The 21,502-nt window shown below is 35.3% G+C and overlaps 2 protein-coding genes across 2 annotated transcripts; both read left to right on the top strand.

Annotated features, from left to right (window-relative positions):
* The first annotated feature begins 1,972 nt into the window (after nucleotides 1–1,972).
* On the top strand, nucleotides 1,973–6,357 carry LOC143581507 (auxin transporter-like protein 4). The gene is made up of 8 exons (XM_077064275.1): nucleotides 1,973–2,137; nucleotides 2,569–2,791; nucleotides 3,615–3,800; nucleotides 4,396–4,508; nucleotides 4,585–4,866; nucleotides 4,964–5,171; nucleotides 5,258–5,515; nucleotides 6,002–6,357. Exons 2-8 carry the CDS (start codon nucleotides 2,615–2,617, stop codon nucleotides 6,209–6,211), a joined length of 1,434 nt encoding a protein of 477 aa, XP_076920390.1. The 5' UTR covers nucleotides 1,973–2,137; nucleotides 2,569–2,614; the 3' UTR covers nucleotides 6,212–6,357.
* A 9,058-nt stretch (nucleotides 6,358–15,415) lies between these two features.
* Nucleotides 15,416–18,202, top strand: LOC143581520 (receptor-like protein EIX2). Its single transcript, XM_077064286.1, has one exon. The coding sequence runs from the start codon at nucleotides 15,419–15,421 to the stop codon at nucleotides 18,074–18,076; it is 2,658 nt and encodes an 885-aa protein (XP_076920401.1). The 5' UTR covers nucleotides 15,416–15,418; the 3' UTR covers nucleotides 18,077–18,202.
* Nucleotides 18,203–21,502: the final 3,300 nt, after the last annotated feature.

The following is a 21,502-nucleotide window of genomic DNA, read 5'->3' as shown; positions in this document are numbered from 1 at the left end:
ATACCAATTAAATTATTATAAATTATTTTAAATAAAATATAAAAAGATAAACATCTAGAAACCCGGTCGGTTTTTTAGGTTTTTATTACATGCAAATATTCTTTTTTACTAAAAAATAAAACCAAACCGTTTTTTTTTGTTTGGATTTTTAGAACGGTATTTTCTGTTTTTCACACCCCTATCATTTGATATTATAGATTTATGGAACTATTAAACCAAAAATATATTTTAAGCGTAAAATTCCGCCATAGTGAGCTCTTTATATTTACTAAAAGCTATATTTATGGAAAGTTTAATTTAGTCACCAACTTTTAACAAAATGTAACTTTACCCTGTGTAAAAGTATAACAATAATAAATTTCTATTTATAAATTTAATTTCTATTTATAAATTTAACCAACTAAAAATAAAAATATATGAAAAGAAGATTAAAATGATAGTTATCAACTTACTATTTTCGAACAAACAAATATTATTACTGTTAAAAGAATCAATGTATGTAATGACAGTCATAAATACAAGTATATCGTATATTTAAATCCTGTCTAGAATAAGAATATCTACCTTCTACAAATTTAATAACACACTTAGCATGTGCAGAGAGAATTTAATATCCATATCTGTCACAAAAAGTATTAAATTATATTGTTGGCCTGTTTTAAAGGTTTGAGAGATATACCAATTACACCAAATCTTTTAATTTTTTTGGAATAATGTGTTTGAAACCACCCTTAAAATTAGAGTGAATAATTTTTTAAGAATAAATGTCAATAATCTATACTGATTTTGACACTTCATATTATCATACATGATTTACCAAAGTTTGAACTTGAAATTTATTTGTTTTTATGTGGTGATGATCAATTTTATAGTTAGCTAAGATCATTTATTTCAAACAATGTTATTGCTTCAAGTTACGTTATACTGTCCTATATTTAATTGATCACTAATGTCTTGAAACTGTTTTCTTCCCCTCAAATATGGATAACACTATTATTAAGAGAATTTATTGGTTGGGTGTGTATTAAAGTGCATTTTTAATGTTTCTTTTTGAGATTTTATCTCATTATTTGAAAATACAAAACCTTATCAAACACTTTAGTCTCATTAGATGAAAAATTTATCATAAAAAAAAATTCTAAAAACAAAAGATCCAATTTGTTGTAGTTCGTCGGTGAACACTGACAAATTACCGTCGAATCAAACAATTTACCCAACATTAAAAATATATTGTAAGTTTTAAATATTTATTGGCTATTTAGTCTACAATCACCGGTGGATCTATGTTGGACCTTTATACATTTAATTCTAGAACATAAAGAAAAAAGAGATTTTAAAGCTCTTAAGTAAGAAAAACACTAAAATCATTCCAATAAGGTTTTCTTAAATCGACGGATTACTGGATTTCTAAGGAAATTTTATTAACATATTATCGATGATTGGTGTCGACCCATAAAGGTCATTATTACCATAGAAGGATGTTCAAATTTGTAATAGTACACTGTTTTATAATACCTATTACACATAACCTATAAATTATATAAATCAATTGAGATGATTAAAATTTCATATTTTGTGGTCATGAATATATTTTCTTCTTTATCTTAATCAGCAGATAAATGTATTATCAAAATTATTTTAGACAGAAAAATTCATTTACAAGACATTACATAAGATGAAGTTTGAGTTTAGTAAAATACATTTAAACTGTTAAGTGTTAACCAACTTCTTATTAAATACAAAAAAAAAAAAAAAAAAAAAAAAAAAACAAACTAAAATTTGAAGTTTCTTTTTAAAAAAAATGTAACCTTTTATATTCTTTTATTATGTTGGAAAAACAGAGTAAAGTTTATGTAACATCAGTTTCATTTACTCCACAAAGTAAAACTGCACAAGATTCTGTCTGTATGCAGCAGTCATTATAACAGAAAATTTACAGAGACAAATAAACATGAAAAATAGCTCACTTTTCTCCCACCCTGCAAAAAGCCACTCACATTTTCCCTCTTTAAAACCTCATCAAATGCCTCTTCATGCTTCCCTCAATATCTCTTCACTTTACACCAAACACATCATTTCTAGACAGAGAGAGATAGCACAAAATATTATCACAACAAGAACCAAGATTCTCACTTGGGTATGCTTCTTTAACTCATAAAGTTTTGATTTTTATCATGATTTACTTGAGGGTTTTGTAGGGGTTTAGTTATAATTAGTGTTTTAGTTAAAGTTGTATCAATCTTGGGAAATTGGAATCAACACAATCATCACAGATTCAGGGTAATGTTGTCTTTGGATAAATATAGTCAAGAAACATGTGATGTAATATTTTCTTGCACAATTTTGATACTAAAATCACTCAATTTTTCAAGATTTTGTTTCATGATTTTTTTCAAGATTTTTGGGGTGTTTTGTACATGTGTAAGCAGACAACTATGAGTAGTTTCTGACTTTATGTTACTTTATTCCATCATACTTGCATTGATTCACATAGTTCCTGCCACCAAACATAATAATGGCAAAGGTGGAGGCTTTTTCTTCTCTTTAAATACTGTGATGTGTTTACAGTTTGCAGGTATCTTTCATTAGTGAGTAAGTAAGAAACAAAGCAAAAATGGTTCCTAACAATCAAGCTGAAGAAGCCATAGTTCCAGGGGAAATGAAGGGTTCAGTTGAGCAAGAAAATGGTGAAGGAGAGGCAGGGGTAGATCAGTCAATGTCTGGTTTCAAGAACTTTCTTTGGCATGGTGGTTCTGCTTATGATGCTTGGTTCAGTTGTGCTTCAAACCAGGTAATTTACTAAAATACCCAAAAACATTCCAAGTTCGAATCTTGCTTCTACTAGTTTTTTTTTTTAATTCTTTTGAGCTAAATGGTTAGCAGGGTACTATGGTTGAGCATGTAAAAGTAGAATCTTTTATTGGGAATTTACTAAAAATTAGAATATTATATTAGTTAATAATGTATTGGTGGTCAGGTGGCTGGTTGTCATGGGTAGACCTAGTGTCATGGGTTAACGCCCACTCGCTCCACATAATCAAAGAACGCGCTATACACTATTACACTTTTGTGATAGAGGGCGCCAGAGGGCAGTTTGCCCTTTCGGTCACTATTGCTTTAACGGAGATAGGGGCTCAATGGCTCAATATGTTGGGGTCAGTTTTTTTTAAACCAATCAAACCATTTTTACACATTTTATTAAAAAATGTTTAAACAGTAATTGTGTTGTTAGTTAAAACATTTTACTTTCTTTTATTAAAAAGTTAGTAAAAGCCTCCATGCCTACGTGGTAGTGACGTGCTGTAACCTTTTTTAACTTTTTAGTCAAACCGCTACACAATCTTATTGGAAAAATAGATTCTTTTTTTGGGGGAATTTATTAAAAACCCACTGGACCTTGTACTCTCTTAATACAAAAAAATGAATTTAACCTTAGGTTAAAGAAAAAGGATTCTTTTACCAAAATATACACTAGAGCTTGTGCTCTCTTTTTACAAAAAAAAATTAATGCAATTGGTTAAATGATTAGCAGAGTATTGGTGGGTCCGTGAGTTTTCGGGTAACAGGTTGTTAAAAATTTTATTTTTTTTTTGTTTCTTGATTTGGGATTTCAGGTGGCTCAAGTGCTGTTGACTTTGCCATACTCTTTCTCTCAATTGGGTATGCTTTCAGGAATCATATTACAAGTGTTTTATGGTCTTCTTGGAAGCTGGACTGCTTATCTCATCAGTGTTCTCTATGTGGAGTATAGAGCCAGAAAGGAGAAAGAGAATGTTAGCTTCAAGAACCATGTGATTCAGGTCAAAATCCAATCTTTTTTTATAGTTTAATAATTTAACTGTTAGGGATTCGGGTATTTCAACACACACACAAACACAATATAATCTGCAAGAGAAATAAAAACGAAGATGAACACGCGAGATTTAACGTGGTTCGGTCTAAACTGGCCTACGTCCACAGGCTGCAACCAGGGTATTTTATTATTGCTACTGCCTCACTCGTGATGAGGAATTACAAGTACAAGGAATATTAATAGAGATCATACTAGGGTTTACAACTTACTACCTAAGAAAACTAATGGTGGACTTTAATTAAATAAACGGGCCAGGTTGCCATCAGTGTTCAATTTAATTAATCTGCCACTAGAGATGTCTTCTAACCCGGGCCCAATTAAGCCTCCATAAACCCAACATTAACCAGTAACAAAAAATCAGTATCTAATCATGGGTGTTGTCTACAATCTGTTTCCATGGCCTTAAATTTGTACTTTAGTTCTAGACAAATGCATTAAACAATTTGAACTTCATCTGATGCATGTGATTCTTGCTCCTACATGCCCTACATGATTCATTTTCTTATGACACATACATACTTACACACATTAGTTTTATGCAGTGGTTTGAAGTGCTAGATGGGCTTTTGGGCCCACACTGGAAGGCTGTGGGGTTAGCCTTTAACTGCACCTTCCTTCTATTTGGCTCTGTCATACAACTCATAGCTTGTGCAAGGTTAGTTATTTTGTTTTAAACATTGTTTTTATGTGACATTTGGATGTTAAAACTTAAATATTGTACATGTATGCAGCAATATATACTACATAAATGATAATTTGGACAAGAGGACATGGACATATATATTTGGAGCTTGTTGCGCTACAACTGTCTTCATACCCTCTTTCCACAACTACCGAATTTGGTCTTTTCTCGGGCTTGGTATGACAACATACACCGCTTGGTACTTAGCCGTTGCAGCCCTGGTCCATGGTCAGGCTGAACATGTGGTTCATTCGGGCCCCCAAAAGCTCGTGTTGTACTTCACCGGAGCCACAAACATACTCTATACTTTTGGTGGACACGCGGTCACAGTGTTAGTGAATCCGTCCCTAGTATAAACTAGATTTTTTTTTCAGTTACTTGAGGGTAAATGGATAATTTTAATAATTAGAGTTACATGTTTTTTGCAGTGAAATAATGCACGCGATGTGGAAGCCGCAAAAATTTAAGTACATATATTTGTTTGCTACATTATATGTATTCACATTAACGCTCCCATCAGCTGCTGCAATGTATTGGGCCTTTGGTGATCAACTTTTAACTCACGCTAACGCGTTTGCTCTTCTGCCACGAACTCGTTTTCGTGACGCAGCTGTTATCCTCATGCTAATCCACCAGGTGCGGTTCCTTGAACTGTTAATTGACTATATGACTTACTAAAGTTTTAATTCTAGTATTGAACCTTTTTTATTTTATTTTGGCAGTTTATAACATTCGGTTTCGCGTGTACACCATTGTATTTTGTGTGGGAGAAAGTGGTGGGGATGCATGATACAAAGAGCATATGTTTACGGGCCTTAGCTAGGTTGCCTGTTGTGATACCGATATGGTTCCTAGCCATTATCTTCCCGTTTTTTGGTCCTATCAATTCGGCTGTTGGGGCTCTGTTGGTTAGCTTCACCGTCTACATTATTCCAGCTCTAGCACATATGCTCACTTACCGAAAGGCTTCCGCTCGCCAGGTAATCATTTCACAGTCTCAAACGAATTAAAAAAAAAACACTATCAAAGTATCAAACTGGTCAAATATTTTTGTTCAAAGATTTAAATTATTATTTGTAATAATAAATATATATATATATATTTTTAAAGGACAAAAAAGTGTTTTGTGGGTCGGCCCGTTTCAACCTCTAATGACTCCTTTCAACGAATACGACCTTATATTGACAATACTGACATCAACTTGTACCAAACAAAACCAATGCAACTCTCAAATAATTAGACTACTTCACATGATTACTTTTGAGATAATGAAATGTACCTTGTATTTTAAAATAAGGTGTATGACAAACTTTGGTGATATTTCATTATCATTGATTTATAAAGCTTAGATGCATCAGTCACACTCTTGCTATTATTGCACTTTGTATCATTCTCAACAGTTAACATTGAGTTGGCTGGCTAATTGACCCACTCACTTTAAATACATTAAACTTGTTTTTTTGCAGAATGCGGCGGAGAAGCCACCGTTCTTTCTACCAAGCTGGACCGCCATGTACATAGTCAACATATTCATTGTGGTTTGGGTGTTTGTGGTCGGTTTTGGGTTTGGAGGATGGGCCAGCATGACAAACTTTATCAATCAAGTCGACACATTCGGTCTGTTTGCGAAGTGTTACCAATGCAAGCCGCCACCATCGGCGCCTCATAACCATTAAGTTTGATTGTTTTTGGTTGGTTGGTTGTTTTTGTTTTACATGGTGTTGGTTCTAGTCTAGTGATAATATATGGTGTAGTAGTGTGCAAAATGGTGGATGATGAATTTTAGTCATGTTGAAATATAAACATAGGTTTGTTTTTATTTTGTTATGACATTTTTATGAATATATCAAGTTAAAGTCCTTTTGATAGTTAGATTGATTATGATTTATGGGTAAATAATAGTAAACAACATAAGACCAACCAAAAACATGTGCAAAACACTTAAAACATATGTATAATGTGTGTATATTGCAAGCATGTATATGGTCCAAAATAGAGGTGTACCAAAAAACCGGTTTAAGATTGATTCATGGCAAACCGACTTGAACCGATTTGATAAGAAAAATCAGTTTCACCCAAACCGGTTCATGAACTGACCAAACCGGTTCATGAATCCCTTTTGAACGATCAAACCGGTTTGTAAACAGAACCGGTTTGAGAAAAACCGGTTTTAAATCAGTTAAATCGATTATAAACCGAACTGAACTGGACCATGTCGGCCTCTCTTGCTTCTAAACCGGTTTGGGAAAAAAGAACTGGTTTTGTACACCTCCATGGCTCCATGGTCCAATATCATTCTCAACCTTAGGGGGTGTTTGGTACAGAGAATGGAAATGGAGAGAAAATAGAAATGGAAATGGAATTGTAGAGAAAGAGAATTGGTATGGAGAATGAGAATCATTTCTCTTGTTTGGTACACGAGAAAATAAACAGAGAACTCTACCATACCCAACCCCACCTCCACCCAACCTGACACCACTCACCACCGCAGCCCCACCACCACAGCCCCACCACCACCACCAGCCCCACCACCACAGCCCCACACCACTAGCACCACCACCACAGCCCTTTCTTCAACCACAGCCCACCACCACCGGCTACCGCCACCAAACCCCCTTCTTCAACCACAGTACACAAGAAATTAAAAAGATTCAAATTTTTGGAACATAAGATATAGAAAAAGGAGGCTCAGATCTGTCATCACTGCCTCTTTGGAGATTTTGTGGTGGTGGTTGTGGTGGCGATGATGATGATGATAATCAGAAGCCACCTGCAACCACCGCCGATTTCCACCACCACTGTCACCCACCTGCGACCACAATCACCCGACCATCTGAAAACCCTAACCTACCACGAACCACCACTTGAAACCCTAATCTCCGTTCACCCGTACCACCTGCAACCTACAACCGGTTACCATCTCTGTGTTCACCACTGCGAACGGCGGAGACGGGGTGGTGGTTGCAGACTTGGAGACGAGGTGGCGGTTGCAGACTTGGAGATGAGGTGGCGGCCGGAGACGAGGTGGTGGTCGGAGACGAGGTGGTGGCCGGAGACGAGGTGGTGACATGCTATGAGGAGGCTGCTGAGAAATGGATTTCTCTTTGTTTTAAAGAGAAATGGAATTCTTTAGTTTTAGAGAAATAGAAAGAGAAATAGAAATGAAAAGTGGAAAACAAACAAAAGAAATATTTCTAATTCCATTTCTCCCCAATCAAATCCCTCTACCAAACAATTGGGTCAAGTGTAGTGGGCCACTAAGAAATATGGTTGGGCTTTTGCTACTTCATATCTTGATCTAGGATTTTTTTTTTCAATTTTTGGAATAAATTACGCGGATTATTACTTAGGTCACTACGTGTTATAGCCATATTGTTTTTGATGTATAAGTTTCATTTATTACACTCTTAGGGGGGCGTTTGAAATTGCTAATTTAATTTTACCCTACTTATAACTTTTTCAAAAGTTATAAGGTGGTTGGATAAGTTAAAAGTTGTGTGAGAAATAAGTCATAAGTTAACGTCATAAGTTACACTTTTATAACTTATGACTTATGATAATAAATTATAAGAAGGTTAAAATAAGAAATCCCAAACACCTCCTTAGTCTTGTTGTTTACTCGAATATAATAAAATATATTCTTGAAGTGGATAATGCTAAAAGTTTCTACTAATGTCTTGTAAAACCATATTTGTATCCTTATATTCACATGCGGAAAAAACAAGAACAAAAACAAAAATTAAAACAAAACCGAAAAACTAGGTTGATAATCATAGCTAAGTTATGCAAAAACCTATTAGATAGCTAAGGTAAATAGGGTATCGTATCCATGAGTATGCGGTTAATACTATATGTTTTGTTTGACTAAAAGCAAACGTAAAAAGCTTTGATTGAGATTGAGTTAAAATACAAATTATGAAGCAACAAAACACAAAGATATCATGAGATAGCTTAAAAGTTTATGGAGAAGGGAACAAGCAATCACTTCCGGTTTTGGGTTTGGTTATTTAGTATTTTAGTTGCAAAACTTATTGGTGATAACAATGTTGAATCAACTACAAAGACACATCTTATCTTGATCATATCATTTGATGTAGACCACAATCTATATACCTCGCCAATTATGCAAACCCCGTCCCAATCTAAATATCTCACTGACTTATCTTGATCTTATCATTGGCGTAGGCCACTGTTAATTAACGTCGGGCACAAATTATGTAAATTTCTAAAATATGTACTAACTTAACTGTGATGGAATTAACAATTAAATAGCTAGCCCGATGATCAACCCAACCAAACAATATTACCAGAATAAATAGGAACCTTCATGTCACGATTTAATATAAATTTAAGTGTCAAATATAATTATTACTCCTTTCATGAAAATATGAAATGCCGTCTTGAACGTTACGTAAGTACTTATAGGTGCATAAATCGGGTTTTTCAAATACCCGATTCCGGGTATGAAATCGGGTTCAGGTATGACCGGATATTAGAATATCGGTAATAGCAATACCCGGGTCGGGTTCGAGCCCGAGTATTGTCTCTAAAAACCATACCATATGCATCGGGTTCGGGTATTGTTAATATATATATATATATATATATATATATATATATATATATATATTGTATCAGTTTTATATCCATCCTTTATTAATTTTCTTTTTCATTAGTTCAATTTTCTTATATTGGTTCTTATATTTTTTGTTTGAGAATAAATATGCTGGTTGCTGGGCCGAGTGGTTACTGGTTGCTGGGCCTAGTGGTTGGAAGCTGGTTTGGGCTTGGAGCTTGGATGAACGGACTTTTTTGGATGGGCTGCTATTTGTATCAGTTTAAAAGAAAAGAAAGACGGTTCAAGTTTTATGCAGTATTATTTTTTTCTCTCAAAAACACCAAGTTCTCTCTTAGGGTTTCACTGTGTTGGTGAAATTCAATATTGTTCATCTGTTGATTTGAGTTCTTGTTTGTGATAATCTCAATCGCAGTTAGTTGTAATTGTTCTTGGTTCTGTTCTTCAGTTGTTTGATAAAGATTGGTCTGTTAGGGTTTGTATCGACTTATCAAATTTATAGAAGATTACGTTTGAGTTCTTGACATGGTATCAGAGCATATGAGGCTCTGATCTACCATTCTTCCGCGTTTATTCTCTGGTTGATGTGTTTAGGGTTTCCAATTTGAAACCCTAGGTTTGTTCGGCAAGTGACGATCTGTTTGAAAGGCTGTTTAGTTCGGGTTATTAGTCTGATTCGCGGCAAATTGGGAGTTGAGGATCATCTGGTTTCTTCTAATACTCTTGCTTATACCTTTGTGATATCGTTCCTTCCTTTTTATTTTTTTTGTCTTTATTTTTCTCTTTGATAATTTTAGCTTTTATTTTTGTTTTTTTTAGCAATAGGCCTTTGTTGTTGCTGGACTAGTCGGGCCAGTTTATGTGCTTATACTTGTGTGATATTCATACTTGATTTTCTTGATTGTTACTATGGGTGATACTGAAACGCTTGTTAGTAAGTTAGAGGCTAGTGATCCGTTGTATTTGCATGCAAGTGACTCTAACACTTTAACTATTGTGAATATAAAACTGAAAGGGACAGAAAATTACACTGTATGGGCTAATGCTATGTTTCTCGCTTTGCAAGTTAAAAATAAAGTTGGTTTTATTGACGATTCTTGTAAAAGATCACTTGATAACGAAGTTCTTGGGAAACAATGGGATAGATGTAATTCTGTGGTTCTGTCTTGGATTCTTAATTCTGTGTCTGATGAACTATACTTAGGACAAGTTTTTTCTAGGAAAGCTTTAGATGTTTGGCAAGATTTAAAAGAAACTTATGATAAAGTGGATGGGTCTGTGGTGTTTGGCCTTTATCAAAAAATGAATTCTCTTAATCAAAATGGTTCTTCTGTGTCTGAATATTATCATAAACTTAATACTATGTGGAAACAATTTGATGCTATGGTTCAACTCCCGTCGTGTAGTTGCAATGCATCAGAAAAATTTAATGATTTTAACCAGTTAATAAAACTTATGCAATTCTTAATGGGCTTAGATGATGTGTACCAATCTGTTAGAACTTCTTTGTTAACTAGGGATCCTCTACCTACTATTAAAATTGCTTTCTCAATTGTGTCTAGGGAAGAGTCCCATAGAAACTCTAGTGGGACTTCTAAGGCACAAACTCAAAATATGGGGTTCGTGTCTAAGTCGAGTCAATCTTTTGACACTAAGAAAAAAATTCAACAGAGGGCCCAACCCTAACCTTAAATGCACATATTGCAATAAGATTGGGCACACTGTTGAAAGGTGTTTTGAGATTGTTGGATACCCCCAAGGTCCTAGACCAAGGGGGGGCCAGTCTTTTAATCAAGGATCTAAGTCTGTGGTTTCAAATAATGCCGTGCAAGGTAAAAATGATCAGTCCACTTCTAGCTCTTGAGCTACATTAACTTCTGAGCAAGTTACAAAACTTCTTAGTCTCTTGAATGAAAAGCAAGGAGATAGTGCTCCTACTTCTCATATAGGAGGTAAGAGTCAAGGATCTTTTTCTGCTAGTATTTTTAGTCCTAAGATGTTTTGTTTTGCTAGTAGTTTTCCTTTTTTAACCAATAATGAATGGATAGTAGATTCAGGTGCAAACCAACATATGGTAAAAAATGATGAAAATATTTTTGATCAAATTGATATTTCTGAATTTAATGTAACTGTTAAACACCCAAATGGGTCTAATGCCATAGTTACTAAAATAGGAAATATAAAATTAAGTGACTCTATTATTTTAAATGATGTTTTAGTTGTTCCTGAATATCAAGTAAATCTACTATCTGTTCATAGACTTGCTAAGGATAACAAAGTCAAAGTTATTTTTGATGAAAATAATTGCTATCTCCAGGATTTACTCACAAGGAAAGTCCTGGTAACTGATAGTCAGTTAGATGGTCTATACTTCTGTGGTGGTGTCACTAGCTCTCTAAAGGTGTGTATGAATAGTCATGATATGATTAATTTGTGGCATGCTAGGTTAGGTCATCCTGCTGATAATGCTTTAAATGTTTTACAAACTGAGTTAAATTTTAATTTTCAAAAAAATTATCATCCCTGTGAGGTTTGTCATTTGGCTAAACAACACAGGGAACCTTATCCTTTAAGTGACCACAAATCAAAATTTATAGGTGATCTTATACATATTGATGTGTGGGGTCCCTATAAGGTTAAAAGCAAAGAGGGTTACAAGTATTTTTTAATGGTTGTTGATGATTATACTAGAGTTGTTTGGATTTTTTTGATGAAAAACAAGGATGAAGTTTTTTATAATATTGAAAGTTTTTTTAAACTTATTAAAAATCAGTTTAGTCAGAATATTAAGGTTGTTAGGAGTGATAATGGCACTGAGTTTGTCAATAACCAAACTAAGAATTTCTTTAGAGATAATGGTGTTTTGCATCAAACTTCTTGCACATATTCTCCACAACAAAATGGGGTTGTGGATAGAAAACATAGACATCTTTTAAATGTTGCCAGGTCTTTACTTTTTCAAGGAGGTATTCCTCTTTCTTTCTGGTCCGAGTGTGTCCTAACTGCTGCATATCTTATTAACAGGATTCCATCTTCTGTGTTAGAAGGTAAAACCCCCTACGAATGTTTTTTTGGTTTTAAACCCTCATTATCACATTTAAGGACTTTTGGATGTTTATGTTTTAGTACCGTTTTAACCGTGTCACATAAGTTTGAAAAAAGAGCTGAAAAATGTGTTTTCTTAGGATACTCATATAAAAAAAAGGGTTATAAATTGTGGTGTTTAGACACTAAAAAAATTATATTTTTCTAGAGATGTTAAATTTTATAAAAATATATTTCCTTTTAAAGATAATATATCATTAAAAGTCTTTGATTCTAACATCGATGCTTCTGTTAATAACTTGAATTTTTTTGATCTTTATGATAATGATATTTCCAAAGTGTCCTTAAATGAATTAGGTCTCGATGATGAAATGAGGGTAACAAATGATCACTCTAGCGAGGATCAGCCACCTAGTAGCAACTCTAGGACTGTTAATGATCCAACTGGATCACATAATGCTAGTTGTGTTGATGGCTCTAGTGAGGTAGATCAGCCTAGCGTTGAAAATGAAAATAATAATAATTCTGAGGGCACCTCAAATCAGATACCTCTTAGAAGGTCAACATGTGATTATTCCTTGTTTATTAAATCTGATAATTCTGTGTTTATTGTATTATTAGTTTATGTGGATGACATTGTGATAACCGGTAACAGTGTTAGTGCAATTGAGTCAATCAAAGAAATGTTAAGGTCAAATTTCTTGATTAAAGATTTGGGTCTACTTAAATATTTTTTGGGAATCGAAGTGTTAAAGTCTGATTTTGGGGTGTGTTTATCTCAACGAAAATATTGCATGGAGTTATTAACCGAGTATGGCATGAGTGCATGCAAACCGGTTAGTACTCCTATTGAACAAAACTATGTTGTTATGAATATGTCCAATAAAGATAAAACTTTATTAAAAAGTATCACGGGTTATCAAAAATTAATTGGTAAATTGATTTACCTTTCCCATACAAGACCTGATATTTGTTATGTTGTTCAGTTTCTGAGTCAGTTTATGCATAGTCCATCTAATGCTCATTTACAATTAGCTCTAAGGTTGTTAAGATATTTAAAAGGAGCTCCTGGTTTAGGCATATTGTTCAAAAAGGGTGATACTTTTAATCTCACAGCCTTCGTTGATTCTAATTGGGCTAAGTGTCTAGATACAAGAAGATATGTCACTGGGTTTTGTGTTTTTTTGGGCCAGTCACTTGTTGCTTGGAAAAGTAAGAAACAGTTAACGGTTTTGAGATCATCAGCTGAGGCTGAATACAGGGCTATGTGTGCATGTGCTGAAGAAATCATATGGATTAAAAATCTGTTAAAAGAATTAAAAGTTACTGTTTCTCTTCCAGTATCCTTGAATTGTGATAATAATGCAGCTATATCTATTGCTGCAAATCCGGTTTTTCATGACCGGACAAAACATTTTGAAATTGATTTGTTTTTCTTGCGTGAAAAGATAACTTCAGGAGTTATCAAAACCGTGTCTATTCGTTCGGACAAGCAGCTTGCAGATGTACTTACAAAAGGGTTATTGGTAAGTCAACATGTTTTTATGTGCAAACAGTTAGGATTATTTGATGCTTTTGGATATAAACCTGAGGGGGGATGTTAAAATATATATATATATATATATATATATATATATATATATATTGTATCAGTTTTATATCCATCCTTTATTAATTTTCTTTTTCATTAGTTCAATTTTCTTATATTGGTTCTTATATTTTTTGTTTGAGAATAAATATGCTGGTTGCTGGGCCGAGTGGTTACTGGTTGCTGGGCCTAGTGGTTGGAAGCTGGTTTGGGCTTGGAGCTTGGATGAACGGGCTTTTTTGGATGGGCTGCTATTTGTATCAGTTTAAAAGAAAAGAAAGACGGTTCAAGTTTTATGCAGTATTATTTTTTTCTCTCAAAAACACCAAGTTCTCTCTTAGGGTTTCACTGTGTTGGTGAAGTTCAGTATTGTTCATCTGTTGATTTGAGTTCTTGTTTGTGATAATCTCAATCGCAGTTAGTTGTAATTGTTCTTGGTTCTGTTCTTCAGTTGTTTGATAAAGATTGGTCTGTTAGGGTTTGTATCGACTTATCAAATTTATAGAAGATTACGTTTGAGTTCTTGACATGTATAGAACATGGTATTCTAAAACCGGGTATTTGAATACCCTATTTTCGGGTATTGAAAAACCCCTATTTTTGGGTTTTTCGGGTTTTTTTTCCGGGTATAGATTGGAATTGTTAAGGAATTACACCTTTTAGGGATAATTTCGAGTATTTTGCAAGTATTTTTCGGGTATAGATCGAGTATCTTAAGAACCCGATTTCGAGTATTGGAAAAACCCGATTCCAGTATGGAACCGTTTCCGGTTTTCGGCTATTACTGTGTATAAATCAGGTCCGGTTCCAGGTACGGGCTTTGGTACTTAAATGCATACCCTTTTCGTACCCTACGGGTAGGTCGAGAACGGGTTCGGGTATTAAAAACCCGGGTATAAAATATTTCGATTTTGGGTATTTTTTTGGGGTTCGGTTATGAGTTTGGGTTTGTTTGTGCACCTCTATAAGTACTTTCTTATGCTTCTCTTTCTTGTTGGGCCGATGCTCTTTTAATTCCTTAGCCCAATTAATATAGTCCATCACTTCATTGAGGTTATATTCGAATTTAAATTGTTTTGTAGTCTCCCAATCCTCGAAAACCTCTCTCTTTAGCCCAAATGCCCAATCATTTAATTTCATTACAGCCCATATACTAATTTATAAATAAACATCATGAGGAGTGAAGACCACTTGAATGTCCATTTTAAAGTATAAACCATGTGAATTAATTTGCAGCCCACTAATATTTCCATTCACCAATTTTGTTATTTTGTAATGTACGATTATTTTACATCAAAAGTAAACTCATGCTATGACCTTTTTATCTGAAATTCAGGCTGTCTTCAAGGATTTAAATAACTTGGTCGAAAAAACATATACAAATAGATAAACAACTCATTTCTGTTAAGTGGAATTCCCTCGTAACTTTATGAAAGAATATTTAATGTAAAAATAGCGTGCGGAAAATCTGTCACTAGGAAGTCTTGGTCTATGGAGTAAAAAAAACTCAAAATTGACCAACAATATTAATAACATTTACGTCTATAGTGGACAGGCAGGATGTTGAGGCCGGCCTGCATTAGGTTGTTCCAATTTAATATTATTGTTATCAAACACATATTCTTGATAATTAAACTAAGCTAAGCTCTTCACTTTCCTATTGCAATAGATACAATGATGCATGTTCTTGCTTATATGCTGCTATACCCATTAGTTATGAGTGATGGTGTTCTTACTTTGGGCCTTAAAGAAGATGCCAACATAAGTTCTTGCATTGAGAAGGAGAGGCAAGCTCTACTTGACATTAAAGCCAACCTAACTGACCCAAAGGGATATCTAGATGATTGGGGGAGCGGAGAAGAAAAAACGGATTGTTGCAAATGGTCAGGTGTCACTTGTGACAGCCTCACCGGTCATGTAATCAAACTTTTAATTTCTTTGGAAGGTACGGGTAAAATTAGTCCGTCATTACAAGTGTTAAATCAACTACAATATCTTGATATGAGTTTTACTGATTTTCAATTCAATCCTTTACCCATCTTTTTGGGTTCCTTGTCCAACTTACAAGAATTGCGTATTTCCGGTGCTAATCTCAGTGGACCTATTCCTCGTCAGCTTGCCAATCTCTCCAACTTGCTTGAACTTGATCTTAGTGACAATTTTTTATGGGGGGGCATTTCTTTTACCTCTGGAGATTTGACATCTCTTATCCGCTTAGACCTCTCAAAAAATAAGCTCGGAGGTGCCATTCCAAAATCCTTTGGGAACTCCTCATCTTTAGCTCACTTGGATTTGTCACAAAACCTTTTTAATGAGTCATTGCCCAACTTTGTTGGCTGTTCTTCCTTGATTACCTTGTACCTTGCTAACAATTCTTTGAGTGGAAGCGTGCCTGACTTCGCAGGATGTACATCCTTGTCGATATTAGATTTTTCTAGTAATTTTTTAAGCGGGGACATGTCCAACAGTGTGGGTCAGCTTTCAAATCTAGACTTTCTTTATGTTAATCACAATTATTTGAATGGAAGCATTCCTAACTTCATAGGGTGTCACTCCCTTTCATATTTAGACATGTCTAGTAATCAGTTTTTTGGTAATGTGCCAAACAGTTTGGGTCAGGTTTCAAAGCTTACACATCTTGATTTTTCATACAACTCCCTTGAAGGTGTTATCTCGGATGTTCATTTTCTCAATCTCACCAAACTAGATTATTTGGACTTGTCTTTCAATTCTTTAGCTTTAAGCTTACACGGGAGAATCCCTTTCCAATTATCGACAATAAAATTGCAATCCTGCAAGCTGGGACCTGGATTCCCATTGTGGATTAAAACTCAAGAGAATTTCGAGTACATTGATATTTCGAATGCTAGTATATCAGATACTATCCCTGACTGGTTTTGGGACCTACCTGTTTATTTGAAGTTTCTTAACATCTCTTCAAATGGAATAAAAGGTATGATACCAAATATCACGTCTTCTTTTAATGATTATCCGGGAATGGACTTGAGTAATAATCATCTTGAAGGAAGGGTACCATCATTGCCTTCTAGTCTGGCTGCAATAAACCTCTCTGGAAATAAGTTCTCAGAAACACTTTCTTTCTTGTGTAACTTTGATACCGGTTTAACTTATCTTGACCTCTCCAACAACTTGTTTTCAGGGCACATGCCTGATTGTTTGATGAAATTCCAAGAAAATCTAGTCATTCTTAGTTTATCGAATAACAATTTGTCCGGGGAAATTCCCCCTTATTTGGGAATCTTGTCTAACCTGGAGGCTTTGGATTTGCGAAAAAATGCATTTGTGGGTGAAGTGCCAATGTCCTTGAGAAACTGCACAAGACTAAGGTTTGTGGATCTTGGGGAAAACAAGTTATCTGGTGTCATACCAAAATGGATAGGTGAAGAATTTTCAGAGTTATATGTTCTTGATTTAGGATCCAATAGATTCTATGGGAGGTTACCGTCCCAGTTATGTTGGCTGCATAACCTTCATGTCTTTGACCTGTCTAATAATGGATTGTCAGGTAGTATTCCTAGATGCTTTGATAACTTCACGGCTATGGCTAGAAGAAGTTTTGTGGATGATATGATCACTAGCCATACTTATTCATCTACTGTATCAGCTCCATGTCGAATGTATTCTGGAGCTTCATGTTCTCCGCCTAGTAAAGAGGCACAATTTTTAGACAGTGCATGGGTTACATGGAAAGGAACAAAACGTTCATTTGGAAAAACTGGTTTGCAGCTACTCAAGAGCATCGATCTTTCAAGAAACAACTTATCTGGAAAACTTCCATATGAGATCACTAATCTTTTTGAATTGGTTTCGTTAAATCTTTCCGTCAACAAACTGCATGGGGAAGTCCCGAAAGATATGGGTCGGTTGAAGTCTCTTGAATCTCTTGACTTGTCAAGTAATGAGTTCTCTGGACATATTCCCTTGAGTTTGGCACAAATACATTCTCTAAGTTACCTTGATTTCTCATATAATAACTTGTCAGGAAGAATACCAACGGGGACTCAACTTCAAAGCTTTGATAATACCTCCTACATTGGTAACCCTCAACTTTGTGGACTTCCACTTACCCAAATGTGTGGGGTTCCACCTGTTGTTGAAAAGAAGGATGTTGAAGAAGACGACTCTTGGAAATCATATTACACAGGTATTGGTGCTGGATTTGCGGTTGGATTTTTGGGAATTTGTGGGGCTTTGGTTTTAAATGATCGCTGTAGATATTTCTTCTTCGCATCATTGAGTTACATGATGGATTGGATACATGTCATCGTGGTTGTGCATTTTGGCAAGCTTAAAAGATACTTTAGAAGGTGAGCAATGTGTAACTATGTATAAAATGTATGAATTGCAAGTTGTTTAGAGTGTGGAAATAAAAGTGTGATGGCAAATTGTGAGTTAATTATTTCATATATTAACCTCTAGTAGGCTGTAACCCTTTCAAAGCCATCGAACCGAGTGGCACGAACATCAAATGAATATGTAATGCTGAATGAGGATTGTACCTTGCCAATGTGTAACCCATTCCCCTACTAACCCTTCCAGCATCCATATCTTGTCCAAACTCACACACACCAAGGCATTATACCTTGTAGCCCCCCACCCTTTGATAACTGAGATAGTATTGATCGATTTACACACTTGTATTCCACCTAGAATTGAATTATCACGAACACAAATGATCCACACGAAATGAATATCGAATCTATTAGTACCCTCGACACCTATGTATTCTTGCTATAGACCTTATAAACATCGGATAATGAACACCCTATGTTAAAAAAAGATTCCCAACCACTCCATAAACACAAATCTAGCAATGTTGTGGTTACCGAAATAATGTTTCTCTTGATTCATACTAATAAATTAGCCTAGATTTATATCGACGAAATCACTTTTTTTAACAGCAAACGTTACACCTATTTTACACCAGTAATCCTAAGTTACCGGTGTGTAAGACCTCCAATTTAAGAGGCAAGTGTCTTAGTTTTGCAAATATGGATATTATTAGATCTTTATATATTTATATATAGTAAAACAATATAATCATAATTCTTTTACAAACTTATTTAAAATTATTATATTCATATATAGAATAAAAAAATTCATAAATATATATAACATCATAATGGAATCATAAAAATCTCATAATGTCAATGAAAAACAAATGTTGGATTAATCATTAAAGTTTTAATCACACATTCATCCAAAGAAAAAAAAGACTAATTTAAATTAGATTAATTTATCGATCGACAAGAAATGATACGGTATCGCTTCATGACTCATCATTGGTAAATAAGTATTTGTACCCTTGGGATTTAGTAACTTAAGCTAAAGTTAATACAATATAGACGATGTTTTTTGTTGCTTTAAAAAACCACAGAAAGAAAATTGCCCATCCAATTAATGACATACAAAATTAAATGACATCTTTTATTTGAATCTTTTGACCGGACCGGTTGACTGGGCCGTGATCTGGAAGCGGAGACGCGGAGTCATGACCAGGTCCAAACAATATTACATAATTCATTTTATTTTCGTTTCTGTTTTTATTTCCTTACTTATTTAATTTATTCTATTTCTATTTCTTTCATAGAATATATTTTAATTTATTTATTTTTTATATAATTTAATTTATCTGTATTTTTACGCCCTGCTTGCGGTGCGCACATATAATGTATATATGTGTGAACCCTTGGGTGGGCAAAAGTAAAATTGCACTAATTTTGACGTTATTTTACTAATCACGTGAAAATAACGTTAAAAGTGGCGGAAGGTTAATCAGGCATCATGTGGTGGCGTTGATAGCCGAAAGACAATGGCACATGCACCAATCAGCCGGTGTCCCGATGATTGAGTGTTATGTGTCTTATGTCCAAGGCTTGATTCAAAACTACTATCGAGCCGGGGGTCTCACCGGAAGCAGCCTCTCTATCCCTATGGGATAGAGGTAAGGCTGTCTACATCTTACCCTCCTCAGACCCTACCATAGCATTGCTATTGGTGGGATATACTGAGTACGATGATGATGATGATGATGATGATGATGAATTTATCTGTATTTTACTTATTAGTTATGTATATTTGAAAACTTAGATATTTATTAACTCAGTTATTAAAAGTTTTAAACAATTATTAAATCACCAATATATACTTTCTATCGTTTATTTATATATTGACAAAATCACTCTTATTATTATTATTATTATTATTATTATTATTATTATTATTATTATTATTATTATTGTTGTTGTTGTTGTATTTATTTTTATGATGTTACAGGCCGGTGTGGAAAATATCGTTTGAATTAGTTTTATTCAAAAGTAGGTGTGAAATTCAAATCATTAATTATGGGTAGTTTTGAACGTTTGGTCTTGAAATAAAGAAGAAAATAGTGGGTTGTTTCTTATATATATAGAAAATGTAGCAAAACCAACTATTATTGTTTTTTTTTTTTTTTTTTTTTGATCCAAAATTTTATTTATTTCTACTGATGAAACATAGATATTACATCAATATAGCAGGTAGGCGGGCAACAAGCTGCGCCGCCACCCCTTTCTGAATTGCAAACCCTAACCTGCTAAAGACATACCCCTGCCCCTTTGGAGTCGACACATTGCTATGCACAACCTGTTGGACCCTGGTTAGAAAACGGATAGCTTCCGGTGCCAAGGAGCCAAATGTATCAAAAGCCAGAGGGACAAAAACATGTTGGTTCTCTTCGCAGGCTTTAGCATGTTTCTCCACCTTCTTCGTTTCAGCCCTTTTTATTGCTTGCCCAGCTACAAACCCATTATCCCTCAAACCAGCTAAGGGAGATACCCCTGTGAGGTCAACACAAGCGTGTTTTCCCCCGGCCCAACCAAAGACGAGCAAATCTGCCGGTCGTAGAGTGGATCTCCCTTCCGTGGGGTCTGTAAGGAAGTTTACGGGGGCTTCCTTTTTAGCTGATATCCCAGCTCGCCTTAAGATGTCCCAAAGAACGTCCCGCACCCAATCATGTCGGTATTTGAACCCAGGCATCTCCTTGCAATGAACCGCATGCTCTCCGAATTTATCCAGGCAGGCCTTACGGCAGATCGGACATGTTTCGTCTTCGGGGTACATTGGGACCATCAAACGGTACTTAAGAATGGCCCTATACTCAACCGCAGACATGCTTTGGCCCAAGCCATCAATCGGGATAACGGTCAGAAAATCTTGGGCATGAGGACCTTGTAAGCATTCAAAAACCGCCTTCTGTCGGGGGGACAATCCAAAAACTTCTCCCAGGCTCTGAGCGATTTTTCCAAAAAGGGCATTCGCCAAAGTTTTTTGAGGCTTTGGTGGGGCGGTGTCCATATTAGAGAAACCGCCAATGTCAAAGTCTGGGAGAGCGCCATTTAGGCGTTCCAGGGCCTGCACGTAGTCTGGGTCCAGGTCGACAACTCCGCTATTCCTTAAGATGTGATTCTGTAGCTTCCAAGACTGAGCCCTCGACGCTACAAAAGCGTAAACCCCGACATCATGAGCCGAAAGAAGGCCTAAACCCCCTAAGCGCATCGGTAAAGATGCAAGTCGCCACTGAAGATCACCAAAGAACGGGCCTCCACATACAACTATGTCTTCGATGGCTTCTCGTAGCCCCTTATCAAAACAGGATACCGCATCATCCATCATATGGGGGTGGCATGTTCGTAACCCAAAAAGCAACTTAGCAACCCCCATGCAAGACCTAAGCAGGAGGAGTTCGCTCTGGGGATC

Source organism: Bidens hawaiensis, unplaced genomic scaffold (assembly GCF_021521415.1).
Source record: "Bidens hawaiensis isolate Kalapana, Puna unplaced genomic scaffold, B.hawaiensis_p1.1 tig00031087_1, whole genome shotgun sequence".
NCBI lineage: Eukaryota > Viridiplantae > Streptophyta > Magnoliopsida > Asterales > Asteraceae > Bidens > Bidens hawaiensis.
Note: the sequence above shows the minus strand (reverse complement) of the source record. Positions and strands in the feature narration are given on the sequence as shown.

What these genes read in the sequence shown, in the direction of transcription:
- LOC143581507 (XM_077064275.1), top strand. Translation starts at nt 2,615, where the DNA reads ATGGTTCCTAACAATCAAGCTGAAGAAGCCATAGTTCCAGGGGAAATG. An exon ending in TCAAGAACCATGTGATTCAG is followed by an intron (nt 3,801 to 4,395) that starts GTCAAAATCCAA and finishes AGTTTTATGCAG; the next exon opens with TGGTTTGAAGTGCTAGATGG. An exon ending in TCCTCATGCTAATCCACCAG is followed by an intron (nt 5,172 to 5,257) that starts GTGCGGTTCCTT and finishes TTATTTTGGCAG; the next exon opens with TTTATAACATTCGGTTTCGC.
- LOC143581520 (XM_077064286.1), top strand. Translation starts at nt 15,419, where the DNA reads ATGATGCATGTTCTTGCTTATATGCTGCTATACCCATTAGTTATGAGT.